This window comes from Episyrphus balteatus, chromosome 4 (assembly GCF_945859705.1).
Source record: "Episyrphus balteatus chromosome 4, idEpiBalt1.1, whole genome shotgun sequence".
Lineage (NCBI taxonomy): Eukaryota > Metazoa > Arthropoda > Insecta > Diptera > Syrphidae > Episyrphus > Episyrphus balteatus.
The window spans coordinates 20,379,911-20,396,014 of NC_079137.1; the positions used below are offsets into that span (position 1 = coordinate 20,379,911).

At 32.9% G+C, this 16,104-nt stretch overlaps 1 protein-coding gene across 4 annotated transcripts in view; it reads left to right on the forward strand.

The window, feature by feature from the left end:
- Window positions 1-16,104, forward strand: part of LOC129919555 (serine-rich adhesin for platelets) — a 98,459-nt gene that overhangs the window by 76,175 nt on the left and 6,180 nt on the right. For 3 of the 4 annotated variants that reach the window (XM_056000475.1, XM_056000476.1, XM_056000474.1), the window contains 2 exons: window positions 146-418; window positions 494-3,845. In XM_056000475.1, the coding sequence (XP_055856450.1) occupies window positions 146-418; window positions 494-3,845 (3,625 nt within the window). The remainder of the gene's footprint in view (window positions 1-145; window positions 419-493; window positions 3,846-16,104) is intronic. The other variant, XM_056000477.1, reaches the window with a different exon arrangement.

Consider the following 16,104-nt stretch of genomic DNA (forward strand, 5'->3'; position numbering starts at 1 on the left):
GATTTGCAAACAAAAAATGGACATTCCAATAAAAGCTCCATGAATGTCTGCGAAAGTGTTAAGTCTAATTATAAATATCTTACTATGTATTCTATAAAATCAAAGCGGGAATTGTTTAAAAAAAAACATCGTTTTGTTCTTTTAGGGTATTCAATTCGATCGTTTCGATGGAATTGAAATGAAAATCCCTCGGGCAAACATAATCGGTTCGGTTTTGACCAGAAGTGATTTTTCACCCAACAACACTACTTGTTATGTTGATGAAGCAGTTCACTTTACAACCTTAGAACGTGGCAAAAGCACAGTAGACGCTAGCTATATACCATTAGATGAAAACTACAAGGCATGCAAATCAGTGTTGGGCGAAAAATCCGAACTCGTCAAAATGCAATCATTTTCCGCCTCGAAAACGATTTCGGTGAGCGTATACATTTGAGGCCTGTGTGTGTAAGTTTATATTTAATAATATGTAACTCTTTGTTTTCTTCATCAGAAACAATATGACGAGAACGGCAATTCCCTCAATACGACTTTCACAGTAAACCAATCGCAGGCGAAAGCTAAAAAGAAAAAAACTCAATCAGAACGAAATACGAAAACTCTTGACGTGCAATCAGTGGAGGGATATCGCGGGTCAGATCCAATTGAAGAGCTGGTTAAGTATATTGAAAGTTCTGAGGATACGAAACAAAACGAAAAAGTCAACAAATTTACTGATAGCAAAAAGAAGGACAAAAAGCGAGACAAGGAAAAGGAAAAAGATAAAGAAAAGGGCAAAATAAAAAGAAGTAATTCCCTCGAGGAGCTGAGATCGTGTTCAAAAATGGATGGCGACGATGTTACTATGCGAAACAAAACAAATATTAAAAATAAAAATGTTGATATAAAAGAGAAACCAACGGTTTCTTCGTCGGTTGTTGGAGGAAATGCTGGAACAAATAGAAAGAGTGAAAGACGTTCCTGGGGAACAGAAGAGCTTAGCTATTTGGGAGAGAATAATGCCATTGAAGAAGTAAGAGAGAAAATAAAGGACAAAGAGAAGAAGAAATCAAGGGAAAAAGACTTAGGTGAAAAACTAGAGAAGGTAGTTGAAAAACGAAAAAAGAACGATTCTAATCTTGTTGTTTCAATGGAATCTATTTCATGTGAGTCGGCTGAGTTTCACGTTGTGACTAAAAAGAAGAAGCCCAAAAAGCAGCGACAACTGACAGAAGAAACCCGAAACAATAATTCATCCAATCCTCATAAGAACCCAATGTATCAAAACCGAAAATACCATTCAAACTTTAGCAATGATCGTGATGCGTACATGGGTTCGTTTAATAACAACAGTAATAACGATAAATCTCGTCGAAAATCCACTTCATCAATGCCCCCTTCAGAAAAATCTGATTCTAGTGACTTGGATTCGGTTCATTCATTGCCAATCGAATCGGCAGGAGGGAGAAGCCCCCTTCAGGTACATCATCATCAGAACCAACCAAGATCTTATGCTGAAATAGCACGCAAAACAGAAGCTGCCGCCGCTGCCGCAGTTGTTTGCTCAACAACTGGAGGGGCTATCGACTCAACCACTTCTAACACCAGCAGCAACACTTCATCGCACACAGAGCTAGAAGTCAATGCGAATGCGCCCCTGCCCATTGTTGTCAACACTGTTATAAAAAAATCAAAGAAAAGCATAAAGCCCGATTTCCCAGAATTGATTTCTAATGAAATAGCCAATAGCAGCAGCACCACCATCCCCAGTAGCATTAGCACAACAGTAAAACAGATTTCCTATTCTCAAAGCCTCACGTCCGCAGGTAAAAATGAAGATTCCACAACCGAGAATGTTTTACAAGGATCTTCGCCAACAGAAGCAACAAAAACTACTGAAAAGCAAATGCAAAAACATCCTGTACACCAAATGCCTCTGCAAAAATCAAAGAGTGTGGAGACCGATAGTTTTTATAATAGCATTGATCAGTATCCAGCTTTGGAAAAGACTGTCAAACGACACAGCACTACTAATGCTTGTGGTTCGGATGTTGGAGGAGTTCCGACAACAATTTCACCGTCAGGAACGGTTTCACTTCAAATGAATAGTATTACCAATTGTGCATCTATTGGAAACTCTTCCCCTCCTAACAACAAAAAATCAAAAACGAATACCAAAGCCAGTGATGAAGTACTTGTAGAGCAACAACATTCGACGACGAAAAAGAGTAAAAAAGAGAAATCATTAACCAATGAGCAGTACTCTTCGACAACACCGTCGACAACAACAATAACATCATCATCGACAACGTCCTTCTCTAACATAAATAACAAAAATCAAACTTACCATAATCATCATAATTATAATTTAAATAATAATAAATCTAGTTGTAGTTTTAGTAATAGTAATATTAGTAATAATAACAATACCAATAATAATATTAATAACACTTATAATATTATTAATACAAATAATAATAATGTTAATAATAATAATAATAATAATAATAATACAAATAATAATAGCTCTAGTAATAACAGTAATAATTATATTAATAAATATTCAAATCGTCCAGCTGTGATTATATTAAATGATGATACTACTGCTGGTGGTTTATCATCATCAATTGGAAACGAATTTACTTTCGGTGACTTTAACGAAGATGAACTGAGGCTTTTTGACGAGAGTCAACCGTCTTCCCAATTAAACTCAGAAGTATTTCATAAACGTTATTTGACCACTGTAATAAATTCAAACACGCCACAGAATTTTGATGATTCCGGAGGTAATTTCAATACAACTGGCGGAAGCACTGCTTCAGATGCGACTAATAATAGCGATGATGCATTGATTTTGATGCAACACACTTCATCGCCTAATTCTTCATTAGTTATAGATCAATCGTCCGACAGTGGCATTTGTAACAATTACGTTGCAACAAAGGAAAAGAGAATAAATCAACAGTCAACTGGAACAATAGCATCCACCAATCGATCCTTATCGACGGACGCATTAATTAACAATACGGTTTATTTGTCCGCATCGACGTCGCCATCCAAAGAATCCTTATCATCATCGGCTTCGTCATCTTCCTCAACGTCATCAAACTCTTCTGCATCATCGGGCACTTACGTATTAAATGCTCCTGCTTCTAAAGCAATAACTTTATCTGCAAGCAAATCGTCCAAATCTAAAACAACCTCCTTATCTTGTTCAAACTACAATCAACAGAAACACAGTTTAGATAGGAGCAAAAATAAAGCCCCTACAAATAATAGTCTTTCAAATACTAAAGTTTCAACAATGAATAAACGTAACAGTCAACGACAACAAGAGCATAGCAGTAACAGTTGTAGTTCTTTAAGTGTTGCCGCTAAATCCAATGCAAATGCCACAACACTACCGTCACTCGAAACATGTGGTGATATTGAAACGGCAATTATAGCTGCAGCTAAGAAAGCTGCGGCAGTTGCAGCCGAACAAACTAGCACTTCTGTGATAAATAAAAACTACACCACGAAGGGCATCAATAATTTGTCAGTAATGGGATCAACTACAACTACTACCAACGCATCTACAATTAATAATACAAGCAATAGTATCAGCAGTAATTTAAATCATTCAAATAGTTGTAATAGGCAACAAGGAGTGATTTCATCGCCACCATCTGTATTAAGTCAGAGCAAAGAGAGTAGTCGAAGAGGCGGTAATAGCAATAGCAGTAGTAGGAGCGTTGGTGGTGGAACAGGAGTCGCAGTACAACAGCAGCGAAAAGAAATTGATGTGCATTTTATACAGCCAACATTAGCGACACCTATTAGCTCGGTACATAATAATGAAACCATTATTAATTTTATTGGTTCAGGTGAGTTTAATTCATATACAATACATGTCGCATTAAGTTAGATTTATATTTGTTGTTTTAGTCGTTTTGGAACAACGATGTAAAATAGAAAAGAACTTATCTCCTTTTTTTTTTTTTTTATTTTTACACCTACATATGTTCTGCATTTCACTTTTTGCTCATTCACTTGCCGAAGGTGAGATTTGGTGTTCTGCATTTCACTCATTTACATTTTCTGATCGAAAAATTTAAGTATTTTGTAACGAGAACAGGATTCTAACTCACGTGTTCGGAACACATTGAATTAGCAATACAACCCCTTAACCACTCGCCCACCTCGTCAAGTTTTCTTTTGAATTCGGTTTCATTTTTCTTTCAAAATTGACAATTTGAAGGTTCAAGGCAATTTCGAAGTTTTCGAAATCGAACGAAATGTAGAACATGCAAATTCATTTCACGTGAAATTGAAAATTGATTTTAATTCAATTTCGATTGAATTGTGGGCGTTAGTCTTAGAGGATATAATATATGGAGTGCTTGTTCCTATTCCTAATACATTGTAACGCCATATGCATGGATAGGGATCGCTGCCTTCGTTTTTCAGTGTGAGTCCGGTTCCGCAGCTGTAAATAAACACGCTTGTTGATGACAGCCATCAAATGAAAATAAAATGGAACCATGCACTCATCGAAAAACTTAAAGAAACTAGAGCCCTCTATAAAAGCTTCACGGAACTAACAGCACAAGCACTCCATATATTATATCCTCTAAGGCGTTAGTAAATAAAATGCCCGACTAGGTCAAACGTACTTGATCTTATAGTTGAGAGTTGTACTATGAAAATGTATTCAAAATTCCATGTTTAAACGTACTTGATCTTATAGTTGACAGTTGTTTTAGGAAAATGTATTAAAATACTAAATATATTAAGATATAAATTGTAGCGTTTGTGAGGGTTGTTCGAATTTTTCAAGTAGGGTTAGCATTAAAAACGAAAAGAAAATGGTTGTGATATTTGTGCAATCTCTCAAATATTCAGCCCTATTCCCATTTTGGAAACTTTGCTATCGCGAATCATCTTCGAAAAAAATTCCCCCATAAAATAGCTATCGTGAATAATTTTTTCCAAGGAAATTTTTCCAAGTAAGTTGTGAGGGAAAAGTTAGAATCCAATGGATATAAATGATGACTAATGTTTGACAAATTATTTTGAAACTTAAAATCAAAAGAAAAACTATTTGACGACAACAGGATTCGAACCCGCATGTGTAGTGCACATTGAAGCAATCCAACTCCTTAACCACTCCACCACCTTACCAAGTTTGAAAATCGTTCCTCAAAGGTAGATGCGTATTTTGGGTAAAAAGCAGATAAGATAATACATACTTTCCTTCCCCTTCAAATTATAACGGTTATTCCAAAAACAACTTTAATCCAGGGACTTAAGAGTTTTTTGCATGCAATGTTTGATGGCAGGTATAGGTATATCTGGCTGAGTTTAAAATTAGCATTGTCCTGATTGTTTCAACAATATTCTAGTCTTCAATTTGGATAATAACCCTGTTCCTTTGGGAGGTGGCAGTAGTTTACTAGTGATTTTCAAAGGAACCCCTTTAACGAATTCAATACAATCGTATCTACTCGGGAAGAAGAGCATGAGTAGATGATAGTACTACATTAACCAAAACATCCACTATTAGTAGACTAACACCTCCAATGTAACAGGGCTAATATTTGCTTCAAATATAGAGGAATTATTAGAAATACAGTAGGTGGCCACATGATTATGACTGAAAATTTTCAAAAATTTGTCACTAATTCTTCAACTAGAACGCTAAAAACTAATTTTATTTTATTTTTTCTATACAGTACAGTATTATTAACCCTCTGTAGGCACACCTTTTTTTTTGTGACGTGATAGGCACATGGGTGCGAATTTGGTTTATACTTTTTCATGTCGCTAGAACTTTTTTCGGTCACAATATTTTATAGAGAATCAAGTATGAAATTGATGTAGAATATTCCGAGGAATTCAAACATTGTATTCACAATTCCCAAAAAAAATATTTTCACCCTTATAAAGAGACTTTTTTGTGACCACTTTTTTGAAAAATCGTAATTTTTTTATTTTTGTCCTGCCAAATTCGCACCCGTGTGCCGACAGAGGGTTAAGGTTGTTTAAAACATTATGCCACTACGAATTTTTTTTTTTAAAGAGGCAAAGTCAAAAAAATTGATGACGATAGAGGAGACCACCATTTTCAATATTTCGTGTGTTTTCCTTTTGCTGCAAAAATGCTTTTATTCTTTCGGGAACTCTATTTTTACCTGAATGAGTTGTTGTTCCGTGCTTGTAATGATTCAGTCACTCACCACTAAGCTTTTCCACCAGTTTGTATAAGGTTTTCTACAGCATTTCGCTACGAATCCCCAAAGAGCGTTATTTGAGGAATTCATCCCCGGAAAATTGCCAAGCTTGTTTATTCATTGTTTTTTCTTACTAAGGAAGGACGTGACACTTTTAGCGTTACAGTAGAAAGCCGTAATAATAATTACTGAACAGAAAAAATAAAATTAAATTAGTCATAATCATGTGGCCACCTACTGTAAACCAGATTTCTTTTTGCTGAAACGGTTAGTGGCCCAACCCAAATAAGAATGGACCTTAAAATAATGAAACATGCTAAATAAATGTGCCATGTAAATAAATATTTTTTAAAGAATAATTTTCAATAATATGCCATTACAAAAATTAGTAAAAGAGATTATATTGGTTAAATTATATACCATCTATGCTATTCCTTGCTAAAACAACTTAAGTCCAAAACAGTTTCTCCGGTTTTTTCATTATTATTTCTAATTAAATATGACGGTTATTTCACACATCAGTTTCTTACAACTCATATACTAAATTAAGCTTAAAAAAGTCGTTCGAGATTCGTTTGCTTGAGCATGAAACAATTTTTATTGGAAAATTCAAATTGTTGGACTTAAGTGGTTTTTGAAATGACCGATTCAATCATAGTTGCCTTTAGCTGCCTAGTAACATACTTAAAAAGTTTTTGCTACCACCTTACTTTCAATTAAAAAGAACATCCTAAAAACGCACTTTTTCCAGCACCTAATACCTAGACTTTTAAATAGGGGAGGAATGTATAATGTCGATCGCAATGCTGTCAATCTGTTTGACCGTTGATTGATTTGGAGATTTCCATGTCTCTTAATGACATATTTAGCGAATTTAGCCTTAATGCGTTAGATGCTTGCTTTGACAGTTTACACAGAGCTTTCTGCCTGAATCTGCAATTAACGAATAATCCACACTTAAATAACTTTTGTTGACGGTAACAGTCGCCGTAGCCGTAATTTAATTTTGATGGAGGCAGTACTCCATTTATTCGGCTTAATACAATAACTAAAACTAACTTATGCATAGCTAACTAAAAAGGTAAGCGGGAGGCGGTGTTTAAGAAGGGACATGCTGATGTTAAAATCAAAATAGTCTATGTTCGAGCGAGTTTATACTCCGCAACATTCGAGTAAGGGGTTCATTGCGAGGATGTACATACATACTTTGGGATGCAAATAAAAAAAAAATGGAGTTCTTCTTAAATGTTCACATTAATTCGTTTCAGACGATTAAAGAATTTTGCTACGATAGATTACGAAGAGCGAAGCGAAGAAATCAACGTTGAATGGTTTCGATTCTGACTGCATAGACCTGGTGACCAGACTTAAGAGGCGTATTCAAGAATGGGTCTGAAGAAGGTTATATAGAGGAAGGGAATCACATTAGAGTTAGAGAATTTTTCGAACCATTTTTACTTGCGATATAGGTACTATAGGGCAAGTTTAGGACTCGTAAAAAAAATCGAACTCGAGATAACAATTTTACATGACATTACGATGATGGAGAATGCAAAAAAGTGGGTCCGGCAATTCTGTCTGTCTGTCTGTCTGTATGTACCTCGAGCTACAGCCTAAACTATTCGAGTGATTTTGTTCAAACTTGGTAGTTAACAGTTTTGGGTGATTCCCTAGAGGACAAATTCAAATTTTTTTTTTAGGACCAAAACTAACGGTACCTGTCATATAAGGGAAATAGAAAAGTTAATTTTGGTCAAAAACGGCTCTAACGATTTTGATTAAAATTGTTGAGTGTAATATTACACATAAGAGCCAACTTTCAAAATAAAAAAATATTTTTTTTACCTTTATTAACGGTACCTGTCATAGAACGGTTTTTTTGATTTATGAATATCTTGTTCAAGACCACCCCGATTTCAACGAAAATTTTTATACAAAAGCGTTTAGGTGAAGGTGATATTAAAATTTTAGAAAGTTTTCAAAAACCTCATTTTTGGATTTTTAAAAAATATTTCAACATTTTTTTTTGAAAAATCAATTTTTTGAAAACGGGTTTATGAAAAATTTCGAAATTTCGTTTTTATGCGTAAATAAATTATTTCTTCAAAATGGCATACCAACTTTTTTTTTTGAAAAATGTAAGAAAATTTTTATATATAAAAAATTATTTTGAATCTTATCTTGAAAATATCAAATTTTAAATTTTCTTAATTTTCTTGAATAAAAAGCTTTAACATTAGAGTAACTTTAAGCATAAGAGCAAGTACGTGCGACCCCAGTCGTGCATTTTATTTTTTTTTTGTTTTGATAAAATTTCAAAAGTTGCATTTAAAAAAGACTCCTTAAAAACGACCCTTGCTAATGGATTTTTAAATTATTCCATTGAATATATTATTGAGAAAACCTCTCCAGGAATACCTTGTAAATTATGTACAGAAATAGTGTTCCAATTTTCAAAAGAATCGGTGAAAAGAAAAGAACAAATAAAAAAGTACGTATACGCCCTCCTTTTTTTTTGGGGCTCTGAGGATTTTTTTTTTTTTCAGATGAAATATTAGGTGGCTGGCTACCAATTTATTATGCATTTCACTGAAGAATATAATTTGTCTCTTTTGTGTCCAAAGTGATTCATTTCAAATATATCTTATCTTTTTGCTTCGTTACATTCGCCTCTGGCAACAAACAATAAAATTGACATTTCCAGCCAGAAATAGCCTAGAGTTTCACTCAAGTTCTTTCTGTTATCTTATTAATATATTTTAACAACTGTTATAATTTGATTTGCTTTAAGTATGTACCACGTCTAAAGTTGACACGTGTCCCGGACACCCCCCCCCCCCCCTCCCCTGGATCCGCCCTTGCTTACATCAATCTAAAACATAAAAAACAAAATTGAGCATCTGAATTATGTGTAAAAACACTACCTTTAATTTAATATATTAAACGTGAAAAATGGGAGCTACAGCTAATTTTCTTCGCAAACAGTTAAAAACAGAGATTTTTGGAACTTCGAGCGAGTGTCGGCACCATTTAGCCTTATCCAATCGAGCTGGAATTTTGGCTACGTATCTAAAAATCTGTAAAGGCAGGGTTCCCTCGAAAAGAATTCGAAAAAAAAAAAAAAAAAAAACAAAACTGCATTCAAACAACTGTTCTTTTTTAACTTACTCAAAAATATTGCAATGAGAATTGCTCATTTCGGCCCGCAGTGCACAGGGACGAGTTTGGTATCAAATTAAAGATGGCGCTGACGTTGGCATTGCCTAGTCAGATAAAATTTTTTAACTAATATTTTATAACTTACATGCCAGCGTTACCAACCCATTCAGTCAAAATTATGCCTCACTTGAAAAAAAAATTATGCGTTTTTAAATAAATTAAGGCTTGGTCACACCGGAGGGTACGCGGTAGAGGTACAGGTAACGGTACGGGTATTTGTATGGAAAAAATTCCAAACTGACACATCAACGTTCGGGTGTGGAATTTTTTTAATACAAATATCGTTGCCGCTACCCGTACCGCTACCGCGTACCCTCCGGTGTGGCCAAGCCTTTATGCCTCAATTTAGATTTCTTAGTTTATGTTTGAAAAATTATACAGGGTATACAGTAGGGTGCTTCTTAAAAATCAATTTTCGAAATTTTAATGGGACACCCTTTCATTTTGTTCTTCCTGCCTTAAATATAAATTGGGTAAAATTTGGTCCAGTTTAAACACGTTCTAGGGGTCGCTACTACAACTCAAAGTTTTGAAAAATACACCAAATTTTGTTTTTTTTCTCAGAAAATTTAAAAATTTGTAATCAGAATTAAGTACTTTATATTAAATCTTTAACTGTTTTAAAAGAAGTTTTGATAAAAATACAGCGGAATAAAAATGAAGTTTGATTTTTAATATTTTTGAATTTGACATTTTTTGTGTTATTCTGTAAAATAGCTTAATGGAATAAATTCAATGATTTTATCTGATCGTTTATGAGCCTAATATCTTTATTCGACAGACAGTTAACTGACTGTTTATTAGAAGATTGAAAAATCGGGTCTTAAACGTACTTTATATTGTAACAAAAAAAATTTTGTTGAAATTGATCTTTTTTTTTTACTTAAATCTTTAGTGAATGGTAGCGACCCCTAAATTTTAATATTAAAATCGGAAAAAAATACCATACACTATGCTTATATGGTAGAACATAATGCAGGGGTGTCCCATTAAAAAATCGAAAAAAAGATTTTTTCGACCATATAAGAAGCACCCTAGTATACAGGGTGTCCCAAAAGTAATGGATCAAATGAAATATGCTGATTGGGGAACTTAAGGGCTCTCCGAATTTGGTAACTTGTTCATCCTTTATCGTTACGATTTTCGATTTAATGCAATTCTTGTGAAATTTCGAAAAATCCCTACCTTGCAACATTATTTTGCTTCCTGCGCCCATCATTGATTTTTGTTTTTTTTTAATTATTTTACAAAAACATTGCCAAATATTTAGGAACAATTAATTAATGAAAAATAAAACAAAAACATAAAAATTTTTTTATTAATATTAAATTTGAATGTTTTTTTATTTAATAATATATTTAATTTATAACAACTTATTTAGTTTTTATGATTTTAATTATTGTTTACGCGACGCGTTTCGGATACAATATTCCATCTTCGGGCGAATAATTACTTTGAAAGCTTAAAAGAAAGTCAAATCAGCTGGCTGAGTCATTGTTGCACATTTACTTGGTGTTAATTGAGACGACTATTGTTTATTTTTCTTTTTTAACGCGGTGTCATATACAATAGTCGGAAAAAGTATTTTGACAAAATGAACATTTTTTTAACTGATGAGAAAAATCTATAACGGTTAAACATTAAATAAGGAAGTTGACGGTTATTTAATAAGTATATTATGGTGAATCTCATGATGGTCAATGTCAGTCATATAGTTGGTATTATGCTTAGAGGCTGCATTTTTTGTATAAAAAGTACTAATTTTTGAGGGAAAAAAGTATTTTGACAATCGTTCTTTTTCAACGTTGGTAAGGTAATGCATTTTGCGTGTTTCAAGCACGTATACAACTGACAGAGTTATTAAGGCTCCGATTTGTAAAAAATTGGACAAAACGGCGGAACTTAACATCGAAATTAGTGCATCTTTTGTTGCAAGTCATAATTTCGGTGTGTCTGTTAAAAGATCTGTGGAGAACTGAATTTATCACGGGAAACTAAAAATTACCAAATATGACAACACTAAAATATAATTATCCTATGCAAAATTTACACGAATGGACAAAAAAATGAAAAAATGCATTAAAAAAAAGAGACGCATTTTGAGGAATTCACTTTAAATCCGGAATGACTCCAAAAAGTCTGGATTTGGAAATGCCATTCTCTTATCAAAAACTTTGTGAGCAAAAGTTCCCTTTACAGGAAAGCTCGAAGAAGACAATTTTACCATGTTTATGGGGAGATAATACAGTATTTATCTCATAAAACAAAAATCGAAAAAAATTGAATTCTCAAAGGAACATATTGGTATGCTTCTTTCATTCAAAAACAAAGTTTCATGGACCACATTCTTGAAACTCCGTAAAAATTTGGTCAAGTTTGTTCCAGAAGCGAAAAGCACAACAACATGTCCCTTTGAGAATTCGATTTTTTTTTAATTTTTTTTTTATGAGATAAGTACTGTATTATCTCCCCATAAACATGGTAAAATTGTCTTCTTCGAGCTTTCCTGTAAAGGGAACTTTTGCTCACAAAGTTTTTGATAAGAGAATGGCATTTCCAAATCCAGACTTTTTGCAGTCATTCCGGATTTAAAGTGAATTCCTCAAAATGCGTCTCTTTTTTTTTAATGCATTTTTTCATTTTTTTGTCCATTCGTGTAAATTTTGTAGAAATGAGCTAAGTCGTGATTTTTCAATCACAGGTATACCTGTGACTGTGATTTTGAATTCACGGTGATTGTAACCTGTGATTTTTAACCGTGATTTAAATTTTTATTAATGAAAATCCAAAAAAAAAAAAATTACACGTAGCATTATTAACGTTTGTATTTTCCAATATACACATTTCATTACGATTTTTCACGTAGGAAGTACTAATGAAGCTCAAATACGAGTGTATTTGAAACAATGGAGCTGATTTTATGAGGAAAACTCCTGGTTTAAGCAAACAGATCCGCGATTTACCAAAGCCATCCGTGATTATACTGGGGAAATTATTATTTTGTCTAAGCGACTCTTGATTTTACGGGAGAAATTTATTATATCACGGGAAAAGTAACGTTGAAAACCCTTATTCTAATCAGGGCAACCTGCGATTTCACAGCAAATATTTGCGGGCAAACCGTGATTCTTCTGGAGCCATCGAGATTGTGAGGGGTAAACAAAACATTAATTTTACCGAACTTGCGTGAATTCCGGTAAAAAAAAAACAATTCACATTTACAAAAGAACTGTTAAAAAGTTGTTTTGGGAAAAATCAGAGGTTAGAAATAATTCCAAAGCACTTGTGGAGTGAATTCCGTTCAAACCAGTCCACGTTTACAGAAGAACTGCTGAAAAGTTGTTTTGGGAAAAATCACAGGTTATAATTTCCAATGCACTTGTGTAAATTCCGATAAAAAAATTCACGTTTACACAAGAACTGTTGCAAAAGCTATTTATTTCCAAAATCAAAGGTCAAAAGTAATTTTCAATGCATTTTCGTGAATTCCGCTTTAAATTCACGTTTCCATAAGAATTGGTGCAAAAGTTAGTTTGAACAAAATTACGGGTTTAAAAAAAATCCTTAACATTTGCGTGAATTCCGGTCAAAACAATTCACGTTTACAAAAGAATAATTGCAAAAGTTGTTTCGGGAAAAATCACAGGTTAAAAAAAATTGGAAAGCAAATGCGTGAATTCCAGTCAAACCAGTTCACGTTTAATAAAGAAGTGTTAAAAAGTTGTTTTGGGAAAAATCACAGTTCAAAAACAAAAAAAATCCAAAGCAATTGCGTGAATTTCAGTCGAACCAATTCACTTTTAATAAAGAACTGTTGCAATAGCTGTTTTGAAAAATCACAGGTTATAATTTGAATTTCCAATGCACTTGTGTAACGTGAATTATTTTACGCGGAATTCACGAAAACGCATTGAAAATGACTTTTGACCTGTGATATTGGAAAAATAAATTTTTGAAACAGGTCAAGTGTAAACGTGAATTATTTTACGCGGAATTCACGAAAACGCATTGAAAATGACTTTTTACTTGTGATTTTGGAAAAAATAACTTTTTACAACAGTTCTAGTATAAAAGGGAATTGTTTTGAACCCGCAAATGCACTTTAATTAACTTTTAACAAAAAAATTTGCGAACTGTAAAGCAAAAAGTGAATATCCAATTCACGGTTAAGGTAATCACAGGTTATTTGAAGACACACAGGTAGTGATTGTGATTTGTCAATCACAGGTTAAAAATCACAGGTCGTGATTTTTTGCTCATCTCTAAAATTTTGCATAGGATAATTATATTTTAGTGTTGTCATATTTGGTAATTTTTAGTTTCCCGTGATAAATTCAGTTCTCCACAGATCTTTTAACAGACACACCGAAATTATGACTTGCAACAGAAGATGCACTAATTTCGATGTTAAGTTCCGCCGTTTTGTCCAATTTTTTACAAATCGGAGCCTTAATAACTCTGTCAGTTGTATACGTGCTTGAAACACGCAAAATGCATTACCTTACCTTACCAACGTTGAAAAAGAACGTTTGTCAAAATACTTTTTTCCCTCAAAAATTAGTACTTTTTATACAAAAAATGCAGCCTCTAAGCATAATACCAACTATATGACTGACATAAACCATCATGAGATTCACCATAACATACTTATTAAATAACCGTCAACTTCCTTATTTAATGTTTAACCGTTATAGATTTTTCTCATCAGTTAAAAAAATGTTCATTTTGTCAAAATACTTTTTCCGACTATTGTAGTCCATTCGTTGTAAATATCAATTTGTCATTTAATAATTTGTGTTTTTCGGTTTTGTTAGATTTATATATTTCATACTCTTCCAACGCATCGAGTAGTCTCCCTTTTTTGCATATGTGCAATGGGATTAAGTTGTTATTAAAGTCTGTATAGTTGTGTTTGTTCTGTATTAGATGTAAGGCGAAATTAGATTTAGTGTTAGGAGTAGGTTTATGTTCACAAAATCGTTCGTAGAATGCTCTCCCTGTTTGGCCAATGTAATAGCAGTCGCAGTCATTACACTTGATCTTATACACTCCCGAACAAGACTTTGTTTCTTTTTTACTTTTTTGTAGAATTTGTTGAATGTTGTTGTTGGTGGTGAATGATACCTGGATGTTTATTTTATTAAATTCATTTTTAATTACTTGTGATAATATATTCGTGTATTCTATTGCTATGAATTTTCTGTCTGTTTGTTGGTTTTGTGTGTTTTTTTATTTTATTTCTCCTTTTATAAATTAGTTTATCTATTACACTAGTCAACAAAATTAAACTTTTTTTTTTGTTACAGAAACCAAGGTATACTTTTCTATAGGATTTTGGTATGCTGAGCTCAAATCCGAAGTCAAAAAAATTCTATCACATCACGTTTTTGAGATAATCCCGTTAGAAAATCGAAAATGCCGCTTTCTTACCAGTTTTCGAGATTATTTCTTAGCTTTTGGTTATTTGTTTTAAATAAATTTGTAACGATTTCTAATAGAACTAAATGTTGTTTTTCTAAGTCCGTTTAAATCTTTTAAAAATCTCTTATCTTCTTTGAGAAATCTGAAATTGAAATCAACGTGTTTGGTATATCTCATGTTTATTTACTTTTAATAGCGAATCTCGAAAAGTTCTTTGCCAATCGCTTTCAAATTTTGACACAACGTTCCATTTAAAATCTTGCAAATTTTTATATTTGCGAAGGTGGTGAATCGCAGTGAGATACATCAAAGCGTGACCGTGTCAGATACTTATACTAAATAATTACTTGTGAGAAAAATTTAATTTTTTTTTCTTGTTAAAAACAAGATAAGAACTTACTGGAATGTAAATGAAACGTTGTGTCAAAATTTGAAAGCGATTGGCAAAAAACGTTTCGAGATTTACTATGAAAAGCAAATAAATATGAGATATACCAAACACGTTGATTTCAATTTCAGATTTCTCAAAGAAGATAAGAGATTTTTAAAAGATGTAAACGGATTTAGAAAGACAACATTTAGTTCTATAAGAAACCGTTACAAATTTATTTAAAACAAATAACCAAAAGCTAAGAAATAATCTCGAAAACTGGTAAGAAAGCGGCATTTTCGATTTTCTAACGGGATTATCTCAAAAACGTGATGTGATAGAATTTTTTTGACTTCGGATTTGAGCTCAGCATACCAAAATCCTATAGAAAAGTATACCTTGGTTTCTGTAACAAAAACCTTGTTGACCAGTGTTATTTGTGGGTTGAATCCATTCTGTGTTGCGATGTATTTTATGGTATAAATATATATATTATAATTATATATATATATGTATATATATATAAACATTTCTCTGAAAAATACGTGAGAAATTGAGTATTCATAAAACTTGGAACTGTTAATTAATTTGCAGCAAAATGGTGTACGAAATAAAAAATATTTATTTATTGATTTATTGTTTCTTATTATTAGGCAATGTATTAGTGAAAGAATTGTAAAAAACAAAAATCAGTTATGGGCGGAGGAAGTCAAATACTGTTGCAAAGTCGGGATATTTCGAAATTTCACAAGAACTGCATTTATTCGAAAACCGTAAGGATTTGGGATGAACAAGTTACCAAATTCTAAGAGTCCTCAAGTAGGCCTATCACCATATTTCGTTTGATCCATTACTTTTGGGGGACCCTGTATAAAAAGTGCAAGTACACAAAACGAAACGTTT